Below are 27,195 nucleotides of genomic sequence, written 5' to 3' on the forward strand. Positions count from 1 at the left end.
CAGAAACTTCAAAATAAAGAATCATTGCCATTTTTAAAAATAAAATCTCTATTCTATGTGTGCTGTAATTTTTTTGTTCTGCAAAAATTATAAAGTTATGCTTAAAAATGATTAGTTTAAAAATTATTTAATATTGTATATTTGTATTTAATATAATATACTTTATCAGAGTGATGAAATATTCGGGTCAGATCTTTTATTCTACTCCGCAAAAATCTTATGAGAGCATTTTATTGTTAAACATCATTCTCTCTAGTGGGATAATCACAATATTAATTTCATGTTTAAGAATATTTGCAGATTGTATTATTTTAACATTAAAAAAAATTGTTTTAATAATTCTACATTTTAAATTAATTAAGTCCAGTTAATATAACAGACTTGTATTAAATTACATAGATATATTGAGCATTTAGTACAAAAATTTTAATCAACATATTTTTAAACAAAAGTATACAAATTTCCCGACTGTGTACATCCGAGTAAAATATAAAAAATAATTGCATTAATTAGCATATTTAAAATATAGCTTTTATTTAAAACTGACCTCGGTATTTTCATATGCAGATTTTTTTAAAAATCATGTCTGAATCATATGTCATAAAAACTACATCTTCATATTCCTTAAGACTAATTTCGAAGAAATGTATCAATTAAAATGATTGAGTGTATATCGATAATTTATCGATAACAATATCATATGGCAAGCATTGAAGCTGCAAGACGATGCGTGAATCTTTATTTGCATATAACGTCCTTCACAAATGGCGTGAACTGTAGCCGACAATTTACCAAGTGCAGTGAATATACGACCATATGCACGATTTATTACCGTTATTCATACATTTCAACGATCATCTAAAATTCTGCAATTGTACGCTTGTGACCGCGTTTTGTCAACACAGACACTTTTGCGGTGAAATGACGGTATCTAAAGCATATATAGAAAATTCCAACTTTATCGCATTTTTTTAAATTAAATGATATGTAACTAATTTAACATTAATTTAGAATTTATTTTTCTATGTCAGATTAATATAAAATTGAAATGTTTCCAAATACGTAATTATACATCGTATCCAGTTATTATATAATTACTATTTACTTTATATGTTATCTTTTATAAATTAAAATTTGTTTATATTTTTATATCAACAGTTATGTATATTAATATTTAATTGCAATTTAATTTAATACCTAATTGATTCGAATTTATATAATAATCAATATACGAAATATATATAATAATATTATAATATTTCGCTGTAAATAATTAACGAAAACTTTAATCTTAATAGAACGTAATAGAATTTTATTTTTTATAATATCAACAACTATCTAACTTATAAATTAAATAATACACACAAATTTTAAGATTATATCTCATATTAGATTATATCTCATATCTAATATTATCAGATTTATAATTGAATTTGAAATATGTTTAGCTTATTTCATAAATTAAAATATAATTTAATAAGATTGCTCTATAAAAAATGGCTAAGTGTATTTTATAAAGAAGAGAGAAATGAAAGAAATGAAAAATCAGATTTATAAGGAAATATTAAGCGGAAACTAATTAATTTTTTTTCTTTCATTTTAATAAGAAAAATTAAATTCTAATGAAATAAAACTTACATATTTATTTTATATGAATATGTAATTTATAACGATGTGTCCTTTAACGATGTGTTTACTATAAGTATAATGCAAATTGCTCGCTGTATAGCTATATTTACTCTTTCGTTTTTTCTGAAAACCATGCAGTTTTTAATAAGAATATAATGTATGTACATTAATCTGTAAAAATTAGTTAATTTGTTGTTTACTTTCTTCCGGCATCAAAGCAACTTTCTCATTATAACTATTAGCGGTATTTTTCTCGGCTAACAAGTAAATACACATACACTTTACCCAATTGTTCGACTCGCTAGTCTATCTCGGAAAAGCCAAGGAAGTCGCTTGTGATACATGGAAAATGTATGGCGTGTATTATTGAAGTCAAGCATTACGCGACCGCAAAGTGGCAAGATGGAAAGTACGTATCATATATAACATTGAATAAAATACGAGTTGCGCTGTCTCTCTCTCTCTCTCTCTCTCTCTCTCTCTCTCTCTCTCTCTCATACACACACATATACATAGACGCACACGTTTGTGCACAAATACGGATTCTAGAAGGTAGATACCAGATTTTCGCGTGAGCAAGGCATTCTCGATTTCCTTGTCAAATCCGATCTATATCGCAGCTACTTCCTGATTTATGGGGACAGCCTCACGATAAAACACAATAACCAACATGTCTATGAAAAACGGGATGGGATCCGTTTATTCCAACAGACAGTACTCTCGATTCACGCAGGCGATTCAGAATGGTAGTATCTAGTTCTTGTTTCAAAATTTTGTCTCCCGACTTCGGAAAGCGTGGAATTCCATTAGTAGAATATATGCAGGCGTATGTGTGCGCCCGCGCATATATATACACGTTGCACGTCCGTGAATATCGATTTGAAGAGAGACTATATAGATGAACCCCCTCTTATTTTATCATCTCAAATTTCGCGGTGGTGCGGCTGTAATAGAGGCCCTCTAAACGGCCCACCCGTCGAAAGATTTCACGGTAATTCAATATCTGTTCGAATTCGATTCTGGGAGGCCGTAATTCGCGGGCGCGAAAATCGGTATCTTCCGCGCCCGCGGCTTCAGAGGGCTATAATCCAGGATCGGCAGCACCGTGTGGACGAGCGTCGCGCTCGATCGTATCCTCGGCTCTTCTTTAGTTCTACATCGCAAGCGCAGAGACGAAAACATCGCCACGAACAGGTAATAGACTAGCTCGACGGCGCTGAGCAACGAACCACCCAGGAATAACCCGATTATGCCGCCGAAAGATACTGCAAGGAAATATGCAAATCATTCACGATCGAGTTATTAATATGCTGATTATGGCAAAACATTTGATGATGATGGCGGAGCGCGTCAACGCGTATCATGCGGGTTTCAGCAAAATCGAGACGGTCGTTCTAATAGTGATTTACGTGTTAACTTTAATTTTCACAATATGGCGTTATAATGCGCAAGCTGGATGGAATTTTACATTTGCATACAACTAACAGGGCTAAACACTTTATATTTTCCTATGATAAAATCATGAATAATATTCTGGACGGTCATAAACAATTTGCGGATAGACTTTATAAACATTTTGAACAAGAAACATGAGAGTACCATGAATTCATAACTTGGCGTCTCACGGGACTCGTTATACATGGGGATACCGTCGTGGAGCGGCTAATAGAGATAGGGAAATAATTAAGGCGCCGCAAATTAAAGTTCTCCGCAAACCTCGAAAGTAAATTTGAATAAAGCAGCACATTTCACGAATGTTTTTTTTCCGTTTCCGGTTCTCTCATTTCATCTCTGTAAATTTTTTTATTTCCGTTTTGGAAATCAAGTTATTATTCTAAAGTTATTATACGTATAATCTGATATATTCTTCAAAAAATGAAGAATGTTAAACAAAGGACAGAAATAATTTGTCTTCTTTCTACTGCGAGAGATTTTCGACAAGGGAGAAATATGACGCGTATGTGTAACAAATGTGTAATATTTAAAAAAAATGCAAAAAAAACCGAGAAAACTTACCGAGAAAACTTACCGAGAAGGTCCATTTGTGTGATAACTATGTCTGTTTTATAGCGGAAACTAGTTTGTCTTATGTAATGCACGTCCAACGTAACGTCATTCATGTTATGTAGAGGCACGTTAGAAAACTGAGTACCACAGACGTGGTAGTCGCATTCCGGCAAGCAGTTGCAAAACATGCTAGGAATGTCGTGTGGGTACTCGTCACCAAGGTGGGTAGTCGTCACCATGTAGTCGTTGAACAAATCTTGCGTCATCGTTTTAACGTTTCGTTAAAATTAAATGTTATATTTATTACAAAGTAATTATATTGAAAATACATTCGCGAGATATGCAACCAAGATATTCGAATTATGAGAATTTGCTCACCATTATAATTAATCAGGCAGATGAAATCCTCGATGGTGCACTCGCGAAAACTATCATCTAAAATATAAATAAAACTGTTATATGTTGTCAAAGTTAAACCGTTGAGTACAAAATACCATACTTGCGGGGAATAGAAAAGATAGATTGCAGTCGCAATACTTGGCGACCCAATAACGTTTGCAAAGCGACAGGCAAGTCTCCTGATTGTACACGCCGATATCGTCGTACCAGCACGGTTGTTTGTCGTTATCCAATTCGAGAACTCGTTGAGTGGCATATCCAGAAATACATTCTAAGGCCATACTAGCCCGTGAGCCCGTCGCTATCATGGTACCACTATTGGGCCAGACATGGGGTCCGTTTATTATCACGATGACGCCGCTAATTTCCACTGTATCATAATATTCAGATATTATTACATAATATAGCTTTGTGATAAATATGATAATTGCGATATTGCGATTAATTGTGATTATTGAGATATTGAAATTGATGATATCCGCGATGAGATCCAATTTTTAACCTTCCATGTAAAAATTTTTCTTTCGTCCGCACCAGATCCGGTCAGAGCGGCTTAGAACGGGTACAGGTTCCACGTGAAGTCCATTGAAAGCGACATTTCAATAACTGCCTCGGCGCAATACGGCGCCGATACATCGATTTTGCAGTTTACGATAAATCCCTTTCCATTCCGCATAGGTAATAAAGGAGCAACATTATGGAGAAATGGGAGTCACGTCCTATTCGAAATGCGTCGGCTAACAGTCGGCGGCTTTCGCGAGGATATTAAAATCATATTTGCGAGATTCTGCGGCGCGTTCGTATAACGGCGGATTAGTAACGATGTGTCGTATACTTGGTGTATACTTCGTCATTCGGCAGATCTCGCGACGGAGAGAAATAATATTAGTTATTAATCCGCCACACAGTTTAACCGAGCTTACGTTTCGTTTGCTATTATTTGGTTCCACTCGTTCCTCGTCTCTGATTTAGATTTATGTTAAATGTTTATTCAGATAATGCGTTTACGTCCCTTTGTCCAAATAATGCAATAACAAACGATACATAATAATCTAAATTGGAATTACACGCCATAATGTATTCACGTAAAAATGTTAAATTAGAATATATTAAAAGAATTAGAAGGATAATGATTGAAAATAAATTTTTAAAAGCATAAAATCCAGGATTGTTAATATTTTATGTTTTAATGTTCTCGTTCATATTGTAAAGATATGAAAATATTTAACTTATTGTTTGAAGTTTAATTATTAATTATGTTTATTAGGAAGCCAATCAGTATAGTGTAATGATTATGATGACAACATAATAATTCTACCTTCGCTCAACCTCATAATATGACGCACAGGTCAGTCGATCGCTTTTACGTCACTCATGTGTGCATCACATATTTCTTGATAATTTGAGTCAAATAACTAAACAGTCATATTTTCATATATCGTAAATTACAAATTTGCATAAATACATATCTATATTTATGTTATTATACCGGAAGTTTCATATTATATTGAAAGAATTTTTAACTCTTAAACTCTTTTTACCGTTGAAACAAATTTCCTGAGAAGCCGTTCAATTCGTGCCGATCAAGCTCTGAATCTTTCAAAATGATCCAGGGTGAAGGCAATAGCCAGCGGCGTGACTAGAAGGCGAATCAGCACTCGATCACTACTATTACAATTTTCCAGAACAATTTATTCTAGGTGATTACATTTTTCTCGTGAAATGAGTATCAGCGAAGCATCCTTTTGCTTTGCTGTGTGCCTGGTAGCATCGGTTATTCCTATAGATCGATTATACCTTGCCACGTAGAATATTACATCGGGTCCGGCTTTGGCAATCCTTACCTGAATTTGGTGGCTTCGTTATATTTCCCAGATGAATCGTAACCTTCACGCCGCTCCAGTCGCCATAGCCCGTCGCTTTTCGTGGTCGCGCCTCCGCAGGATTCGTCGGAGGTGTCTCCGCCAATTCGGAATTGAACGAGTAGCAGAAACCATATTCGGTCTTTTGCACCTGGAAGATCTCGCAGCAATCGCGAGTTTCGTTGCGCCACCAGCATTCGGATAGCAACTGATCGCAGCGCGGCATTACCTCGCGCAACACATAAGTTACATCGATATCTGCTCGATAAAAGTTAGGTTACTTGTCAGTTTAAAAAAAAAAAAGACGTGTTTAAAACGCATTTAAAATCCGAAAAGATAATCATGATTTAAGTATTGAAATTTGTATCAATCAGATAAGATATTAATGTCTGAATAAAAACATTAGAGAAGTGAAAAAAAAAAAAATCGAAAAATATTGCTACAAGTCGAGTTTATCATGATTTAAGCATTATTGAAATTTATATCAATCACCAGGTATTAGCGTTTGAACAAAACATTAAAGACGGAATTAAAAATCGGGAAATATTGCTATCGTTTATATCTGCGTGAAAAAGTTTAAGAAGGAATAAAATATCCTACCTGCGAGACTGTGAAGACTTCGATTCTTCAAAAAATCCAGATCGTCGAAATCCCCGAAGCTCATCACAGAAAGTTTGCCCAATATTTCTCGAAAAGTGTCGAAACTTTCCTTATCCGTGCCATTACGGAAAATTCTTGGTTCCAGCTTGAGGGCTCGGTTCCAATCGACGCGATCATTCGGACAAAGAGTGACGCTCGGAAAAGGTAGATTTGAAGTCTCATAATGCATCGATTCGATGCCGATCGACGTTGGCGCAGCCTAAAGTCAGTTTACGCAACGAATCGATATTCCAATTTATTTTGATAAAAATTGTCTTTAATACCTTTTATACTTCAAATATTTTCCTCCCTCCCCTCTATATCAGAAATAATTAACGAACCGAATTTTTTTGAAAGATTATATATAATACAAATAATCGTCATTTCCTCTCAAATATGTGATTTACCTGGAATCTGAGTGCCAACGAGTAAATCACGTTGCTAGCCACTGTAGAAGACAATATGAATAGAATAAGCCACAGGAATCGCACGATAATGTGTAAATCAGTATCGACGACATATCGAAGACCATGAAGAGTCGTACGCGAACAAAAGTAATTTAACGCTTGCGTGATTATATTAAACCGTTTGTCTTGGTTTCTCTTTCTACGTCTGACTCTTCTAAGTCTGACTCTTGTAACTCGATTTTTCACAATTTCCGTCAGTTTCTTTAATTTCTTCTTATTAGACTTCATGTCTGATATTCCTAAATCCATTTGAATAGGAAGAATTAGGGGATCTTAAAATTCGAAAACTCAACGCAAGGAAAACCTAAGAAATTCTAGTGATAAATTAAGTACATTGAAAAGCTGGAAATAAAGCAGTTTCTTCACTTACTTTCATTCGGTCGAGCCTCTAGCACTTAACGTCGGCAGGATAAATATATCCTTATGGTCACTCCTCGCGGAGTCAAAAACGAATTGAAGCACCCTTTCGAAAGCGTCCTCGAATGAAGGGCGAAAAGAGGTCGAGCATGCTTTATTCCTCATTTTTTATCGATATCAGCATTGGATCGTGCAAATAAAATCCAATCAATTACAGCTAGTGGAGGAAGGGGAGAGGTGGGAAAGGGTTGAGGAGGTGGCGCGTGTTTGAACGCGCACCCGATGTGATCAGGATAATTCGGTTAGCGTGATTGTTGCGCAAACAATGCCAACGCGAGCGGAGAGGGCTGCTTCTCCGGCTTCAATGTCCGCGAATAATGAAGAAGCCTCCGGGGGTCGCGATCCCCCGGTTTTGATTGCATCCCCTAGTATAATTCGAATTCGAGAGAAATCAAGATTCGTTGATTCGTTCGGACATCGCCAAAAGCTATCGACGTTTCGGCTGTTCGGCATTGGTCTTTCCATCGGAAAAATTCTCAGCGAATCCGATTTCAAAAGTATGCGATATTCGTCCAGATGGATAGGTTGGTTCGTATCAATTCTCACATTCTCTGAATCTTTTAGTTCCCTGTAAATATAAAACTATATAAATATAATGTTTATAGTGTATGCGTATGTATAAATAAAAATTTATCATAACTTTCTTATTACGTATACTTTTTTACTTTGTATTTTTTAGCACGAAATTAAAATTATTATGGATTATTTCAATATTGTAGATCATAATAGAGTCTTTTAAATTCTTTTAAATTCTGAACGTAACGTCGAATTTCCAACTTGGACAAATTTGACTCGCCCAAGATGCTACTATTTCAGAACATTATTCGAGGATTAAATGAGTATGGTGAATACGCAATGGCAATTTCTCGTTCGAACCCGATGATGCAATCGACGCCACATTGTTGGCGCTTCGCTCTAGCTGTGCTTCATTATCCCGGGGATGAAACCGACGTTCTATTAACTACGCGGCTACAATCGTTCTAATATTAGTTTCGCTTAAACATCACAGGTTTTCATTCCGGGCGCACATTGCATACACGTGCTCAAGCTAGCTTGCAAGCGAATCGATTATATCGCTATAACTATAATAACTATAATAATTTGTATCTTGCTAATCTTCAAAATATTACGTTAATATAGCAAAATATTACGTTAATATAGCTAAAATCCATCATAAAAGATAACCGATAAAAAAATTCGAGAGATTTAAGAGATTGCGATTTGTAATTTGATTTTTATTAATTATTATTTCCATAAGTCAAATTATAATTATTTAAAATTTTTAATGGGTGAACTGTTTTATTTAAATATTTTTCTATTGCGTAAACTTCATCATACTACAATTTCTAATATGGAACTTATTTCTCTTGTTTTTCCTATATTACACAGTTAAAAATATATATGAATGTCTCTGTACGTTTGATGTCTCTATACATATTTATATAAATGTGAAAGCATCCAGCTGTCTTTTGAAATCTCTCACCTGGAATTCACCAACCTATCTGCATACATGTCTGCGCAAATCGTGCAATGATGAAGCCGAAAATTCAAGCGTAATCGAAGCGGCAGCTCGCGAAAAAACTGTGACAATACTGCATCCACAATTCTGTCTATCTTTACCTTTCTGTTCTTCCATTTTTTTCTTCATATGTTTTATTTTTTTTATAATTGGCTATTGCTATTAATTTATTCAATTATTCAATATTGAAAGTATCTTGACAATTATAACTTTTGTTGAAAATTACATAATTACATGTATTTACTACCTTAACTTTATATTTTATGTTTATTTAAATGTACATATTTATTTATTATACTTGTTTTAACAATAACTGTTTTAGTCTAATAAATAGTTCTCTTTCATACGTTGTGATTTTATTTCTGAAATGCTTATTTTAGTCAGAGTTATAAATTTTTGGTTCGAATTATTTTCATTCCTCCAATTAAGTTTTTCACCAGTGCTCGTAGGCAAAAGTATCATGTTGGTGTATGTGTGTGTGTGTGTGTGTGTGTGTGTGTGTGTGTGTGTGTGTGTGTGTGTGTGTATGTGTGTGTGTGTGTGTGTGTGTGTGTGTGCATAATACTGCTGCGTTAATCTCAATGTTGAACCAACGTTTTCATAAACAAGCGAGCCATTCTAATATTTCGACGTTACACTGATTCGAGCCGTTTCCGAGAGAAAATTTCTTAAAACTTTTCAATTCCTCTATACACATACACGTATACACGCGTTTCCACACAATATTTATTAACTTTTGATTCCTGAAATCGTTTCGCTGAAACAGTTTATATGAAGCGCGATAACAAATTTTATCTTTTAACGTCTTTTACAATTTTACATCTTTCTTAACGACAATCATTTGTTAATACTAAATTATGTTCTGTGTTTCTCAGTATGTGTTAAATGGCTCAGGCACCCCATCTCCTACTCACGTAAATTATAAATGTCGTCGGCAAAATTCGCCCGTGTTTGCGGTGCTATCCATCAGGAGCCAAACCGCCGAGCTGCCTTAGAATTTCAAGGGACAACCATATCGCGTATTCAAAGGTATTTTGCGCAGAATATCCAAAAAGCGTCACTTTCTTTTTCTATAGATCTTTTAAACAGGAATGTATAAAATAGATCTTTTAAACAGGAATGTATAAAAATTTTATCCCTCAATAAAACAGTATTAACTTATAAATTTATAGTGAACACATCAATTTTGATCATCAAATTGTCAGATAAAAAGAGTAGCGATAATTTAGGGATGTTCCTGTATTTTTCACGTGAGTCAGCACATGTGTTGTGTACATTTGCACGTTATTATATTTCAATATGTGGCAATGATTGACGATAGCGATGGGCAAGTCAATGATTACACCGGCCATTTAAACAGTTGTAATCTATCATGCGCTTGTCATAATTTATGACGATGCAAAGATAAGGATAATATACATAAATTTGCTCGTAATCATTCTAATCCTTTTTCATCGATTTATTCTGCCATTTGAAATATATAATTTTTCAATAAATGTTTACATTATATTACATTTTTAAATTATATTGAATCTCACAGAACTGATTTTAATGTTATAATGTTATAATTGCAAAAAATATCTTTACTTTTGCATATTGAATTATTCAAAAATTTAAAGATTAGCAAAGATTACTTTAACATTTCTAATAACATTAATTCTAATGACTGAATAATGAATGTAATAAAACAAAGAAAAAAATTAAACGGTATAAAGAACGTGAAAATAATGATAAGAATCATATTCATATATTATGATATTACATTTTTCAAATTTTAGTCTCAATATTTGCGGAAACGCTTTAATTCATGCAGAAATATCGTTTGCGTGATTTGCGACTCGTGGACTGCACGTAAAAAATACAATGTTGGTCTCCGCGAGTGCATGTACTTTCATAAATGCGGAGTCATAATTAACGCAGTACAGTAAGTATGTTAATGAGGTGTCGGCTTATGTAGAGAGAGAAAAAAATTTGATTCTGGCTGAAGAGGATGGAGCGGGGAGAAAAAGGAGGAAAGTTATGCGCATCTTGTTTAAGAGTTAATTGATAATTATACGCATTTAATCCTATACATTCTGAGTTGGGTAAAAACAACTTTTATATATTTATTCAAGAAGAATTCAAAATAAATCTTTTTTTTTTTTAATACAAAAGCAGTAATTAGACTATAATCCAAGTATTATTATTGCATGAATATGCATTATTGCAACTAATTTAATATTTCTTATTACTGCAAGCTTCGTCCGCCGTACTTTTCGACTGTGTTTGAAAATTAACATTCCCTATTATTTAACGGTTGAGTTACTGCTCGCTTATAGCGGGAGTAGCTTTCAATCTGCGTTACTTCGTCTTTACGATGCTTACAGGGATCCAGGAACTTTAGCGTAAAAGAGAGGCGAGAAGTTCGATAATGAAATTACCGGTTTCGCAGTGCTGCTCGGAACTCGCTATGGAAATGTGAAACCTTCGACGTGCCGTTCCACTCAGAAATTTCTTGTCGGCCGCTTAAGGGACGGGAGAAGAACGTTATTCATGGTACTCGTATCACGTAAAGTGCGTTACGCACGATGCTTACTGGAAACTTCGCGTTCGTGAGAAATGTTTTTCCCTTTGCCAAAAGTTTTGAACAGCGGTCAGAAAGGCGAGTCTCGCGAGAGTTGAGCAACGACTATTGAATTTAACAGCTATTTTCAATTAATTTTCCTGAAATCGTCGATACTAACGTATGTATTAATAAACATTTACATTTAGAATTTAGAACAAGTCAGATGAATAAATGTCATTAGAAACATCTCTAAGAAACGAGTAATTTTATATTACTTCTTGTGGTATCTCATATTTTTTTTCCTTTACGTAATACGATTTTTTTTTATCGTTTGAATATCTTTATCATTTTTACATCGCGTTTCCAAACACCATTTCTGGTTTCCAAACACCAATATGTTAGACTCATACATTAAACAGATAGTATGTGTGCGGCGTAATTAAAATTTTCTTTTATAGCAACATTTTTACAACAGGAATTACAATTTACATTTTTGTTGAGTTAAAAAAAAAATAATCACGAGAAAATGCGTTTAAGCGCGAAGCACGAGCCATTAAATGTCGATGCAAAAGTTAACCAGCATTTACATTCGATCTTTTTCTCCTTTCTTCTTTGAGAGAGAATCGAGAAGAGAGAAGTGTAAGAACAGCGCAGATCGGCGACAGTTTCCAATTGTGTTGTATTTCGCTTCCTTTATATTTGCTAGAGTGAACTTTGGGGCCACTGGCGGTGTAACTTCGGCAATAAAATTACGGTCTATCGACGTTCTTTTCGGGGAAGCCGCAATGGAAACGTAACGTTCTCCATCTTCTTCCCCCCCCTCCCTCCCTCTTCTGCTCACCTCCCCCGACCACGTACGATCGTAACCTCATCCTCTTGGAGACGAATTATCCTCTTTTCTCGATTATGGCACAAATCCTTCTTTCGATGCCCCTGAGATACCGTAGGCTGTCCACGAAGGGATATAAAAAAACGATAATTTTGATGGGATATCTTTTTCCCAAGATTTTTCTAATATTCAAGGAAGATACGGAGAATGTATCTATCCGCCTCATGATCCTTGCATCTCTCCTGGGCATTCGAGCGCCACGTAATCTTCATAGATATATTTCTCTCTCCATCGTACGACGGGAAAGTATCGCGATTCGTGCTTTTTCTCGCGCAGCAAAGCAGAGGCTTTTCGGTGGTGAATTCAGCACTCGGGGACTCGCTTCTTCAGCTGGAAAGCCCGCTACCAGTCGTCGAGCGCGAACAAAGTTTCGGGGCCGGGTCAAACTCGGCAAGGAGATCTTCAGGAATCTGCGAGTTTTGTTCTACGGCTGAAGATTTAAGTGGAAGAAACCAATCCTGTACCCGTCCCCACCTCCAACTCCACTCCGAAATCCCCCTTCTCGCGGTCGCCCTTTCGGGACATAGGAAGCTCGAGTGTCCTTTTTATCGCAGAGATAATATCGATCTTCTTCCTGACCTGGCAACTTCAAAGCAACTCTAAATTAACAAATTGCTATCAGTTGAATGAAAGAGAAAAAGAAAGCCAGAGATAAAAAGAGAAAGAAAAATCTTTTCAAGACAACAATAAGATATTGATTTTGGTTTAATATTAAACTATAACTATAAATATTAAACTTTTTCTTTATCTGGAATTAGAATTATCTATTTTCTAAAATAATAGTAATATAATTCGTTCCAATAATTTCCTAGTTTCTATTTTTCCAGAGTTTTACATTTTATATGGTAATAGGCGTAGAAAATCCCAGAGATAGGGGAGCATTGTTGATGAGATTTTTTTTCTCGACAAACTCGACACTGAAGGGGTTAAATTCAGTTGTTGTTTTGTCGGGACACGCAGTTTTTACTCGGTGCTCCTCAAGAAGTTCTCGCTAGCTGTTGCAGCTTTAAACGGCGTTAATCCTCCCGCCATGGAAAAAGGTCCTAATGCCTTAGTTACGAGTTCTCAGAGGGGAAATTCCTCACCTGTGTACCGGGGAATGGTTTCCCTCGCCGGCTGTTACCCGAGCGAAAATGCCGCTTATAACGGCGCTTAAATTTCGCCCCCGACGACTACGATGAAGTCTCGAGATCCGGAATAATAAGCACGCGATTCGTCCCAAGGGGGTTAAATCTTATGCCCGCGAGGCGATTTCCGTAAGGCTGAATTAACGGTGCTTTATCTCGATTAATTAGAATCGGAGATCTCATCTTTGCACGGGATGAATATGGTACGCGTACAACGTTGCTTTGTCGATGCCTTCAGTTTGATAACTTCGAAGAAATCGACTCGTAACAGTGTCTACGCGAATATTATTCCTCTCCGAATAGCATTTTGATTATTTGAATAGCGAAAATATATTAGCACATAAACAGTTATTATTTAAATAAAAATGGAAAATTATCCTCCCGTTTTGCGGATGTTTAATATAAAAGCATTGCATTAAATTGAATATTTCATAATTGTGCTGATTAATGATTTCGAACGTTCGTTAAATTCAGTTAAATTGAGATATTTTATTATTTGCAGCCAAGGGATTGGAGAGACACTATTTAACTTGTATAACTAATACAATAAAAATGGACGTTGCGCATATATTTTTCTTCTTACAGCGAGAGTTAGTTTCTCTACCGACAATAAATTCCCAGACACTTTAACTAATGCAGCTGGAGCAGCACATTGGTCCAAACATCATCCAACGTCCGGCAGTAAATCACACCTTACGAAGTCAGCCATCTTCGACGATGGTACGGGTAAGTAGCATAAGTTTCCGACCTTTTTACATGCTCACGCGTAACGACTTACGGCTTTGCGCGAAAGTTTCGTAGAAGAAAAATTCTCGTGGCGGCTTATCCCTGGAAGTCGCCATAATCCAACGAGACGTTTCAATCCTCGATTATTATGGTTAAGTTCGGCTAAAGTATCTGGATGTTATGACGGAGTTCTGTTTTATCCTGATAAATAGATAGCGTTATACTATACATATATCTATATGAAATATATATAGTATCTCAAAGATGGATATAAATATAAATACAATGGTTCTGGGAAAAATATTTTCAAACAAAATTTTATGCTTTCGAAGGAAATATACGAAGTCGTATGGTTCTTTGTAAACAAATGGAATTGACAATCCGCATCCGCATGCATAACACCGCTTTCAAGATGTAGTTCATATTTTTATTATTTCATATTCATATTTTTATTATTTTCATTATTTTTTAAATGGAACTATTTCTCTTTTATATAAATGAATTTTCTGTATTTTTCATGTTCAAAAATATGAAAGTAGTATGATTATCAGAAAATTAGCAAAAATATTTCATATTTTATTTTGATACAAAATATCTCGTCTTATTTCTATGTTTGTATATAAAATAACAAAGCATAATTAATAATTTTATTTTTTATATAAATATACCAATGCATTGGTAATGTGAAATTATATACATTTTTTTTTATACATAGCTATATAGTTTTTCACATCAATCTATTCAGTATCAAAGAAATATCAAAGTGATCGAAAAAGAAACAAAATATTTTCCGTTTCATATGGAAATTATGGAAATGCATGTATCAGAATAAAATATGAAATATATCTCACCAAATATATTTAAAATACTCTTTACATACATTAATACTATAAGAAGTTCATTTCGAATTTCCTATTTTCATTTTCAGTATGAGCGATTTATCTTCTGAATTTGTATGAATCTTCTGAGATATCAAGAGTGAATGGTGCACATTTAACCGCAGCAGCAAAGATCTAAGTCTTATGGTAAGGAGAGGTTGTCTATATAGGTGACGAAACGGATCTCGCAACAGCTTCTAGGATCGATTCCAGGAGGATTAATCAGTCAGTAGTTAGTACGGCGAAGACCGACGTAACCCTTACACGTCCCTTCGCCACATCCATTATCGTTCACGCTGTAACGTAACTCTGGATTTCGCCGAGAGCCCGGCAACATCTCGCCGCAGTTTCCTGCATTATCGCGCCGCGATGTAACGTCGCCGTTGCGTAAAACGGATACGGGAAATTACAACTATATTATACGGCGTTACTACGCGTCCGTAAGATGCGTAAGTTGCGTCGGAGGACGTCGTCGTCGCGGTACAACTTCCATATATACGATGTTATCTCGTACACAAAAACTTGCTAATTTTCTTTCAGACACATCTCAAATGTTTTTGTCTTAAATATTAGCACCAGCTTTTAGATATAAGCTCGTAAGCGTGTAAACACCATAATTAAGATGCAAGATTCTCTTAAAAATTTTAACAAAATGTCCTGAGAGTATATAAAAAATATTGTGCGATGGCTGTTCACGAGCGTGTACCAGGTAAAAGGAGCAATGAGGATCCCCGACGGGTTAATAAAAGCCGCGCCACTTCGTTACGTCATCGGTTCCCGATCCCCACAGGGAATATTTTGTTCGGCAGCTGTTTCCAGCTCGTTAGCGATTTCCCTGTCAACAAACGCCCCGAAACGCAATTTCGAAAAGCCGATCCTTCAATCGCGTATCGAATGACCGACGTGTAACACCGTTCTAAAAAACGCGCTTTTAAAATTACACTCTTTACGCCCGCGCACGATCATGCTCGCGCCTAAAATTGCGTTGTAGTCAGTTTTCCCGGAAACCCGACACAAAGGCAAAGCAAAAGGCTCAGAACACGAGCCGTCATTCAAACATTGAGTTACCCGATATACTCTTTTGCACCACGAGCTACTTATCTAACTCCCCTGTTGTTCTTCCAGTTCTTTCTATTCCGTCATCCGGACCGGCCTGCCCGCAAGATTTTCCAGATTTTCCCGTGGGAAAATGAGACGTCGAGACCGATGGATATCACGGGAAATTATTCGGGGATCGAAGTGAATTTCCCCAGGATCACATAGTTCTGCGATGGAACGCATAATCCCACACGCGCGCGCGCGCGCGCGCGCGTGTGTGTGTGTGTGTGTGTGTGCTGCGTGTGCGTGTGCGTGTCTATGATCGCGAACCGTAAATCCACGGCCGAAATCGGCATTCGTTCGATTGCGAACGTGTGCCGCTGTCGCATACGCGAATCACAATTTGCATTGATCATGCCACATGGCCGTGGACGGTGTTTGAACTTAATAAGAATTTTAATTGAATTAAATAAACCGGCCGATTGAGAATCACGCCGGCATATTCTCCCATTTTCACTCTGTCTCCCTTTACATATTTGCAATCTGCTATTGCTATCGCAGCTGTTATCGGGTTATAGAGCTTTCCGCGAAATACCGCTAATCTTCGCCCGTTTCCCACATGATAGTCCACTTTGAAATAATCCTCAGACCAGTCAGTATTTTTTTAATTAATTGGCTAATTGAAATCCGATATCGCGTCCGATATCGCGACGATAAATTTTGCCGCATTTCACTTAGCTTTCTTGGTGAAAGGAAAAGAAAACGAAATTTTCTAAAATTAATTTTTTCAGATCATTAATCTTATATGAATAATATACGAGATAATTTAGCCTTCTTATTTACCATTCGTCAGTTTTATAAATATTTACTTTCTATAAATTCCCTTTTCACTTGATATTTTTGATTAAAATGCTTTTACATGTAATAGTCTAATAATCAGTCTATTGATAATCCTCGTTATTGAACGTATGAACCGTGTACATTTTGTCCGAAAGTAATTAATAGTGTTTCGATTTAGCAGGATATGTGTTACATAGAAAGTTTATTGATGATAACGATCCGCCGAATTAAACTATGGATATTATTTCATAAGTATGAGAGAGCACGTTTTGTGCTGTGCAGAAAGATTTCCTCTCTCTCGCGTATCGTGTTTTTTCTTCGCAATAGACAAGAAAATAAAAGAACGATAAAAGAATTAAAACGACTCGCCGATATCAAATATCTCTTTAAATAGAAACGGACAATTTATTTTTAATTACTGCAATCTACTTTAATGAAAATTACAATTACAATCTGTAATACGAAGATTAAAAACCTGTTATATCTTGCGAGACAGTTTAGTTATCTCATTTTCATTTCGCGCGTACAAATGTAATTTTCATATTAAGCAGATTTATCTCCGAATTAGACAGTCGTATTTAGCGTTAAATGCGAGGCGAGAATACGAACCAAAGACTCGTCGATCGGTGAATTAATTTAATTAAACTCGCACCGTTCTATTTATGGACGTGCTCGCGAACCAAAACGACGTGTCGCACAACGAGAATTGCCGGATAAACGCACGAGAAGTTCTGCGATGCTCTGAGACCATGACGGCGATAAATTTCGCGATCGCGCGCGAACGCAAATATCGGGGTTCGCTCCGGAATGAAACTACTCCCGGCAGGCCACTTAACGACAGTCCGTCGCGTCCAATTTCCAAACGAAATCATCTTGCGGCGATAAAAAAAAAAAAAAGAATAGCGAAAGGGATAAAGGGAAAAGGGACAGGGATCGGGATGGGGGAGGGGGATGAGGCGTGGAAAGAACGGAGGCAAAGACAAATCACGGGCGAATGAGATAAAGACAATTTTGCAAAATTAGATCTTATCGCGTCGCTCCGAGTAACTCCTCCGCTTTTTGTCCGATACGGCGAATAAATAAAATTTCTCGACACCCCTTCCCCCTCCCCCGCTCTTGAGTGATTCGCGTAAATTATTACTGACGCGGTGGACGATCTCGTTAAATCGAATTAATTCGAATGCGAAATATAATGAATGCGAGTGGTCGGCATTTCCGCCCGATGAGAAGATAAAGGCTTCTTTTTGCATGTGGGAGTTAATTCGGACCTTTCCGCTGAAATTTAATTTTTATATAATTTTTGAAATATTTTTTTTACCATCAAATGGTTAATATACGTTAGACCGTTATCTGTTAGACTTTTTTCTATTAGCTATTCACATTTACGTAAGGATGATAAAAAGTGATGTGAATAAGTATATTTACATGTACATTGTATATTACAGCTTTTTCTCTTAAAAAAAAAAAATGACATTATAAATAAAGGATTGAATAACCCTGGAAATTATTCAATGCATACTATATCGCATTTTATAATGCACGTATATTACGTATTACAAAACTAAGCATAGAGGAGTTAAAAGGATAAGATTACTTATTACGATGAAGACTAGTAATAATAAGCGACAAATAAATAGTTGTAAGCATAATTAACAAATATTTAGCTACAGTTTAAGGAAGCTTTACGAGATTAAAAATATACGTGGCACGTTAAGCATGCTCGGATTATTAATGAATATAATTAATGAGAAGCTAGGATGCGTGCGCAGGAGTATAATTATGGCGATATCAGTTTAATGGCGATACAATTATGATGAATATCCGCACCTAATTTACGAATCCAAAGCCGGATAAGTCACTAGGTTAAATAACGCAATTTTTCGTAGAAGAAACTAACCCCCGCACGACCTTTATATTTTTGGCGAGAAGATTTAGTTCACGTTTTTCATCGTAAAAAAAGATGTGACATCGTAAAGCAGCTAAAGTGATATATATATATATATATATATATATATATATATATATATATCGGATCCTTTAATTCTGATATCCGTATAATATAACGAATAATATATTCATATTGTTTTAACATTAACAGGGCGCAGAAAGAAAAAACATCGGGCGCGTTTGTCAGCGGATTAATTTGTTTCTGAATAATGAATTCTCGTACGGGCGAAATTCACTTAAGCGGCTCGTAAGATCTGCCTGATAGATTCTCTCTCCCAGAAGTTTTCCCAGAAGAGAAACCGCCTGATAAATCGCGCGCTCGTGATTCGATCGGGCGGCGAAACGGCCGGCATAAACCACCGATAGATCGATTTCAGGGACACGGTTTTACGGCCGCAGGCGCAACGTCCCCGGAATTGGGTATATTTACCGGCAAGCAATATGTTTATTGGCCGTGAAAGCCCGCGACTGCGAGATAAAAGTCGCCGATGCGACGTGGTGTTCGGGTGAGCGCAGTGGTTTACACGGCGATAAAACCGACGGCGGGTGGGACGATAAAACGAGCCTCGAAACTCGCGAAACGCCCCGCCGGAGATAATCGCACCCTCGCGCAAGGAATACTCCGCGAAGTGTTTTCTCGATAGCGCCGGATGATCGCCGACTAGAAGTTGATGATGCTATACCGCGCGGCTCGTAAACACGGCAATTTTCCCGCGCCTGCATGGAATACGGGTTCGCGAAATGACATGCTTGTAAAGCTCGCTCTCCAACGAGAGAGAAGGAAAAAAAAAAAAAACAATAGGAGGGGAGGGGAGGGGGTGGGGCACATTACCGAAGGAATATCATCCGAGAAGAAATATTAGCGAGATTAAAATAATATTTCTGCTGAAAGCAGCGCGGTGCGGAATATTTAATCAGCGTTTTTTATTAGAATGAGCGAAGATAAAGAAATATGTCCCCTTGTAATGCGAATATTCACGGGGCTCGTGGTTAAGGGCTCGTGGCGTCCTGAAAACAGCGCGTCGTTGGCTTCTTTGTTTGGAGATGTTCTCGCCTCGCATCCGCCGCGAGATAAAGCCGCGGTATTTTAATTTCAAATGAAGGACCCTCTCTCCCGTAGCCCGCCAAGATCAACGGTGTCATTATCGCCACTGCCTGGATTCAGCTTCCAACGGCGTTCAATTTTCGCCGTTAATTCACGCTAACAAGCGAGATCCCGATTATCCGTTTTCTCGGGCGCGCGTGAATAAAAAAATCGCCGTTTAAGTTCAAAAATTAGATAAAATGCCGTACGTTGATCCGACGGGGAAAGGAAACGATTGTAATGAAAGGATCCTGTCAGCAACGCGAATATATTGTCGAACGAGCTGATACTAAGGACTAAGACTCAAAGGAGGCGCAAACAGTGATCGTAACTGACTATTAAATTCTCAAAGGGAATGCGCGCGTGGACGATCCAATTTCGACACCGTGGACTTTATGACTTCGAGAATCCGAAACTGAGTAAGGTGATATAGTTGGGATATAGTCGTTCGTCGGTCTCGGGCAATCGGAATTTGTGATCATCTCGTATCTCTCGACAACGACTCTCGTTGAAGAGTATCCTCTCGTTTTTTTTTTTTTTTTTTTTTTTTTTTTTCGTTGCTACATACGAGTGAGTTGTCCCACTTCAAACAGAAATGAAAACTATCCCCCTCGCCCTTTTTCTTTCGGAGGAAACCGAGGGAAAGAGCTCCGGCGTCGAGACGGGGTGGATCTCCACAGTTAATGAACGTCACCGAGCACGAGCGAGCTCGAATTCACAGGAATAAATGGAAAGCAAACAAAGTGACGTGTCGGCACGGGTCTGTTGTCCGCGCACCAAAGAAATACATTGCTATTACAGTGGGAATTTGCATCGGGTAGATGCCGACGAACACAAAAACGAATCCAGGAAGCATCCGCATCCGCTACACAGTTCAATGTTTTTATTTCATAAAAAAGCAAAACTCCTCGAGCATAACTGAACGATTTGCAATCGAAACAAAATGCGCTACTTATGGTAAAAATTGTGTCCAAAGTAAAATTGCTTCAAAATAAAATTGTGTAACGAGATAACTTTGAAATAATCCTAAGTGTAAATTCTACGTGCGTAAGAGGGGGAAAAAGAAGACATCATAAATCTGAAAAGAAAACACACACTACGAATTTACGAAGCGCTGCCGAAGTTCGCGTCAACGATAGCGAAAGTAAAAAAAAACCGACGGGCAAACTGTCTTGCCAAGTTTCGAGAATTTCATTTGCCACCACGACCATCGAGACCCCGTGTCGGTGGATCTCGCTCCCGGTGAACAAAGAAATTATTTTGCGCCGCTTTAGACGCGTTGTCCCGAGCAAACGAGTTATTCCGCGAGGCCGACGAAGTTTTCCGTGCGAAGAGGAGGGATCCCGAGTGAACGCCGCGGATGAACTTGCGGAAAAGCTCGAGCGAGAGAACAAATTAGGCCAGTGACAACGCAAGTTGTCGACGATCTCTCGAAAGCGAGGCGGAAATTCCGCAAAACGTCGAGACTCGAAAGCAGACAATAACGAGCTTCATTTCCCAAGCAGAAGCGTTCGTCTTATTTCCGCCGCAGACGAGAAACCTCTTCATCGCACGGAAGATCATCCTTGAGGAGCGAGAACCGGAAAATCTGCTCCTGGCTGATCGCATCGGGAAAGCTCGGCGATGCGAGCGATGACGCGCATATTTCGCGAATTAAACGCGCTTTTAGAAGTAGCAACGTTGAGGAATGATCGTTTCATCGGCGTCACGAAGGGACGATTATTTGCGGCTGATTGAGGTGAGAACGATGTGCCGAGATCGAGAAAGCAAAGGTGACGAGCGTTTTTTGCCGATTTAAACGTCGCTTTAATAACGTTTAAGCGTTTTCAAAGCGGTCGAGATCTCGGGAGAAATATCTGGGAAGCGCTTAATCATAATTCATGGGAGATAAAAATTGAAGATTCATACTCGGTCAAGGGCAAATCCCTTTTGCGGCGTTGACAAAAAGACGCACGTGGGAAATGATACTAACGCGCTCACTGGTGAATTCTTTTTTAAATGCACAAAATTCTCTCCCTTCCCACAAAGGAGAGTGATGCCACGGTTAATGAACATCGACGAGTGAACTTGCACAAATTTGGTGGAAGCAAGGCAGAGCAAATTGAGTGAGGCGGCAACGGAACTATTGATCCGGGTTACTCCCCCCTCCGGTTTCCCCCTTTGACTCCCCGACGTCCCAAACATGCCGACCCCCTTCACCTCGCAGCGGTCCAAGTCAGACGAAAAATTTCGTCTGCTAGACGCCATCGAAGAAACGTGCGAGATTTTCTAAGACAGTGGCATTTATTTCAACAGCATTGAATATGAAATCGATGATTTCGATGCTGCGAAATCTATAACAAAAAACGCTCACTTTTTTTACATAATGCAGTATTTTCCTTCATTAAATGTCACTAATGACCAATTAAATATCTTATGCAAATCTAATGCTTCTATTTTCGAGCTCTCGCAATAGTAAAGTCTAATCAATCATTCATTATTTGATGCACATTTGATTATATACTGGCCTTTTAATTGACTTTGTTACAGGATGAAACGTTACAATGAAATGTTATGCACGATATTTCTTTAATTGTTATAGCGACTCGATGGATTGTCGGTTTCACCGATTCGATTTTGCCGTATCAGCGAACGAATTTAAATTACTAGATCGAACGAGCGGTTTTGTAAACAGCATGAGAGTAAAGAGAGAAAGAGAGAGGAAGGGGAGAGCAGAGGGAGAGAGAGAGAGAGAGAGAGAGAGAGAGAGAGAAAAGAGAGAGAGAGAAAAGAGATATAGAGAGGGTGGCTTTTGTTGAACTGATAACCACGAGCGAATATTGCCTTCCTACGTCGCGTCCTCTCACTCTCTCGATCCTTTCTCTATCTCTTTCTCGCTCCTCTCGAATATTCTCGCTAATCTACCTGCAATTACAGCAAACGGATTTTCAGTAGAACCATATAATTCGCCGCCGTCGCGTTTCATCGATAATTCGACGCGTATTGCCTCCATTAGCGAAAGTCGAGAAGAACGCACATACCGTTTAAATGTATGCTAATGGTAATAATTACGAAACTCATTGTTGCCCGAGATTGTTAGATAATTATTCGACGTGTAGCTCGTCAGCAACGATAATGAGCAGCATGATCATCTACCTGGATGGTTCCTAATTAGTGTGCCGGTCCATTGGGTTTGTAATGTTCGCTTTTCATTGAAAAGGCAGAGATATGATTGAACAAACGTAAAAAAAAAAAAAAAAAATTTCCGATATTGACACATAATAGAGTTTCAAATTAAATATTAGCTCAAACTAAATTTTCTCTTTGCAAATTAATTCAAAGATAAATTTTTATAACGACTCATTCTGTTATTTAATTCCTATATCCGTATCTGATTGTCATGTAAATTTATTTCAAGATGCGAAATGAAAAAAAGAAAACCATTAATAACTTGCCCGTTTTGCATCGATATCTGTCCGACCAACTCCACTTCCATTTCTGGCATAAATTCTGGGCTTCAAAATCATTTCTTTACGCTCGAAATATCAAGTCTCGTGTGAGGCTTTCAATCATAAAATACATTATTATTATCTCATTATTAATATTTATTTAATTATTAAATAAATTGCTTTTCGCGAATATTTCGTATATTTAAATTGGAAGAACTGCAACGATTGATTGTACAAAGAGTGCAGAGAAGAAAATTATTGCAGAGAAGAAAAATTATCGAGTTAAAAGTAATTTTTATATTTTTATTTCCCTTAAACGAAATGTTTGCACGCACGAGGAGCTTGCTATTATCTACTTGATGATGCGCGTTACGGTGGATGGCTGATATACCTAAGATGAAAAATCAGCGGCGCGTGTTGGCGTGGGGTGCGCACTTGACTCCATCAAGCCGCAGCGATGCAGAGCGAAGAGGAGAACGAGTTAGGGGAAGGGTGGGAGCTGAGCAAGCATCGGAAATCGATAACGCAATCTGGCCGGCGTCGCGGCGAACATTTCGGCGTGACGGCGACGTCGGCAGACTGATATGAGCCGCCGAATGTGACAAACGTTCATAATGCAAGCGGTAAGAGGGAGAGAACGCTCGTCGCGAAGGGTACAGAGAGGGTGAAGTCGATCCAGGCCCGGCGACTCCGTCCGGGTTGAGTGCCGGTCGTGGAAGGCAGGGGGAGGGGGAGGGGGGAGGGAGAGAGGGGACGCGGAAATAAATGGATACCATCGGTCTCCGTCGCGAATGACCGCTTTCGCGCCGCCGGGTATTGTTCATTAACTTTTCCGGCCGCCGATTAATTGCGCGCTCCTGTCGCCGGCGAAAAATCTGGCCGCGCTCGGGAAAACGAATTGGCATCGCGCAAAAAGCGGGCTGCAAGCCGTGCGACCCAGGTTGGCCAGATAGTCGACATGCTTTTGTCAACGTTATTATTGCAAAATTGTATGCACAATGGCCACCCCCGTAAGAGGTACTTTCCATTTACATTAAAGGAAATGATAAATTGTATCTTCCGATCTTGTTATCATTTCAATTCGGACTTTGAATACTTTTTAAATCGAAGATCGTGCTGAGATATATGTGTTTTGTAATCTTTTCTTCTTTACTAGAGAAAAATTATACTCTTCGTCTATATTTTTCGAAAGTACCTCACCGAGGGACGTCGAACAAATTTATATCTCCTGTGCGGCGAGTCTCTGTCATCTTTGAGCTACGCGGCCAGGAGTTGAGAAAATCGATCGGACGGAGTTCGCCCGTCTCGGAGTTTGCACAGCGGAGAGAAGCGAAGAAAGAGTTCGCGGTGAAGAGACAAAGAGCGGGGGGTAGAGGCGGAATTGTGTTCTCGTGCGGCGCGAAGCTGCTTTTCGGAAATATATTCGGGCCGGGCAAACACATCGCGTTGTCGAACAACGATTCGCGTGCGCGAACGCAAGAAAACGCACGGGAAAAATCGAATTACAACGAGCGCGCTCGAGGAAAACATTAAAAATATACGGCGAGACAATCTACGAAGTGCCGAACGAGAAAATAAAGCGGCGAACGCTTTAGCACCGAACGGTTTTATCTACGCCTTTCTTTAACGAAATAAAATGGCGATGTAGATCGAGATCGCGAGGCGATCTAGCGTAGAAAATTGATTTCAACTCTCTTTTTCTTTGAAATAACGCGACTTAGCATCACAGCCTTTTAACCCTCGCATATGTTATTTATATATAAGATGTCGCATATTAACCACGTTTTATTGTACCAATTTTTTTCTCCAATTCGCAGTGAACTTTTTCTTATCGTATAAGCGTCGATACTTCGATACTTTTCGTAAAAAAGATCGATGGAGCCGGCCTGGTCTCTCGCGAATGAAAGGCCAAGGATAGGCGAATAGATAATTAAAGTCTACCTGCGAGGTCTCGACTCCCCGATGCAATACAAAGGGAACACTCGATAGTCGCGAACAAAAGCGTCCTCTTATGGCCCCGTTACGACGGTAAATCCCCGAGCGACCTAATAATAAATCGATTGTGAGCCGCGAGCGCTCTTTCATATTTTACAGCGCGCTTGAACGCCGCCCGACCGGTAGGTCCGGTAAGTCTGACATATGGAATATTATAATAAGGATTTATGTTATGCCGCGGTATTTCTGTTGACGGAGCGAACGAGAAGGGGCGGAAGGGGTGACATATCCCTCGATGCACGAGGCAATAGCGATGCGATACGGCGCATAGATATTTGTAATAAATCTACATCAGTTATGTAATAAACACACCGAAATTTTTTATAGTCAGTTGTAATATGAAAAGCTACTTCATTTCGTATTTCAATTTTTAATAGAGTTTTCTTTTTTTTTTTGCGCAACCGTTACGAATTTAAATAAGTCAAATGGAGAGCACATAGCGCGCTCAAACGATCGAAACGAAAATGAAAATTTCGTTGATAGTTTATACAATATATACCTTTAATATTTGATGTTGAATACTTTTGTAACTAACTTTGAACAAATTAACGAGTGGAATACGTAATACGGAATTATTTCTCGTTGCATATTTCGCCATATATCGTTTGTATGTACTGTTTAACATCGACCCCGATGGGAGGAAAAACGGCGCGGGGGAAGCCGAGAAAAGCCAGAGCATCCAGCGTTGCGAGCGCTGTCACGATAAAAGCAGCACGGAAAGCGAAGTATAATTCCGCGGTTTGCATCCAAAGCCGAGCTGCGCGAAATTCATTCCGAGGGGAAGCTTATAAAAGCTACTCGCTACGACGCGACGACGGCGGCGAACAATACACGCGTATCGAATGCATTCGCGAGCGATGCCGTCAGCGCCGTCAGCGCTGCGAGGCTTCGATCAAACGGGGAGCTACCTTTCCGTAGCTACCTTCGGTGCTTCACGAACTTTTCAGTATTTGTTCCACGGATAACGCACGGTCTGCGCGTTTCGAAAGTATCGCCCGAACAAAAGCCCGCGCGAGGCTGAAATATGAGAAAACGTTTTTAAAGTCGCACAAAATTCTCGAAACTAAAACAATACGGGACTAACATAATCTAAACAGCGTCCTTGAGTGCTCCGGTTCGCTCCCAGAATAAAAAAAAGCCGAAGCGAAAGCTGGACGCGCGTTTTTCCGAACTGGCGCGGAATTTGATTTTTCGGATTTACGTATCTTCGAAAAATATATCCCTCGACGAGATGTTATCTCGGGGCCGGGCGGCCGGTGTAAGTTATATCGTCGGCTTATCTTTTCCGTATCGAAGGAAGCGCCCACGCTTGCGCCATTATGCGCGTGATTATGTGATATGAGGTATCGGTGGCGTGTCGTTTGAAATCGCGATCGCGCACATTTCCGATATTTATGCGCGATTATACAACGCGGCATTATCAATCTTTTATATAGCCGGGTGACGCGATCGCCGAATGAATATATCGCACTCTCGGACAATTCATTCGCTGGAAATAAAATGGACACGCGCATGAACGAGCTATTTTGCATCGCACGGTCGTTACATCAAACAACAATTCCAGATTCCTGCGGTATTTAAATTATTTTCAATAGTTGTGTTGTTGCCATGGGGTTTAAAACACCGGCGCAGTTGGACTTTAGCTCCTTTAATGCTCGGAGCGATCAATTTGCACGTGTATTATTTTCCACGCTGATTGTAATTCATTGCCATAGGCAGTGCGATATATTCTTCCGAGCATTGCGTTTTCCAATATCGT

The 27,195-nt window shown here is 38.5% G+C and overlaps 1 protein-coding gene and 1 long non-coding RNA gene across 2 annotated transcripts; one reads left to right on the top strand and one right to left on the bottom strand.

Moving 5' to 3' along the window:
* Positions 1-1,623: 1,623 nt before the first annotated feature.
* LOC105426075 (pickpocket protein 19-like) lies at positions 1,624-6,786 on the bottom strand. The gene is made up of 6 exons (XM_089071022.1): positions 6,498-6,786; positions 5,880-6,155; positions 4,136-4,405; positions 4,015-4,071; positions 3,659-3,892; positions 1,624-2,894 (listed from the first exon to the last, which is right to left on the bottom strand). The coding sequence occupies exons 1-6, from the start codon at positions 6,724-6,726 to the stop codon at positions 2,626-2,628; spliced, it is 1,335 nt and encodes a 444-aa protein (XP_088927148.1). The 5' UTR covers positions 6,727-6,786; the 3' UTR covers positions 1,624-2,625.
* A 6,898-nt stretch (positions 6,787-13,684) lies between these two features.
* On the top strand, positions 13,685-18,922 carry LOC148937706 (uncharacterized). The gene is made up of 3 exons (XR_016138004.1): positions 13,685-14,226; positions 15,155-15,251; positions 16,230-18,922. It is a non-coding gene; the product is annotated as an uncharacterized LOC148937706 (long non-coding RNA).
* Positions 18,923-27,195: the final 8,273 nt, after the last annotated feature.

Source organism: Pogonomyrmex barbatus, unplaced genomic scaffold (genome assembly GCF_055798465.1).
Source record: "Pogonomyrmex barbatus isolate J1 unplaced genomic scaffold, ASM5579846v1 scaffold11, whole genome shotgun sequence".
NCBI classification, from domain to species: domain Eukaryota; kingdom Metazoa; phylum Arthropoda; class Insecta; order Hymenoptera; family Formicidae; genus Pogonomyrmex; species Pogonomyrmex barbatus.

Excerpts from the sequence above, each read along its gene's own strand:
- LOC105426075 (XM_089071022.1), bottom strand. The coding sequence starts at position 6,726 with ATGCATTATGAGACTTCAAATCTACCTTTTCCGAGCGTCACTCTTTGT. Across the intron at positions 3,893-4,014 it reads CTGCCTGATTAATTATAATG|ATTTGTTCAACGACTACATG; the intron begins GTGAGCAAATTC and ends CGATGACGCAAG. Across the intron at positions 2,895-3,658 it reads CACACAAATGGACCTTCTCG|TATCTTTCGGCGGCATAATC; the intron begins GTAAGTTTTCTC and ends ATTTCCTTGCAG.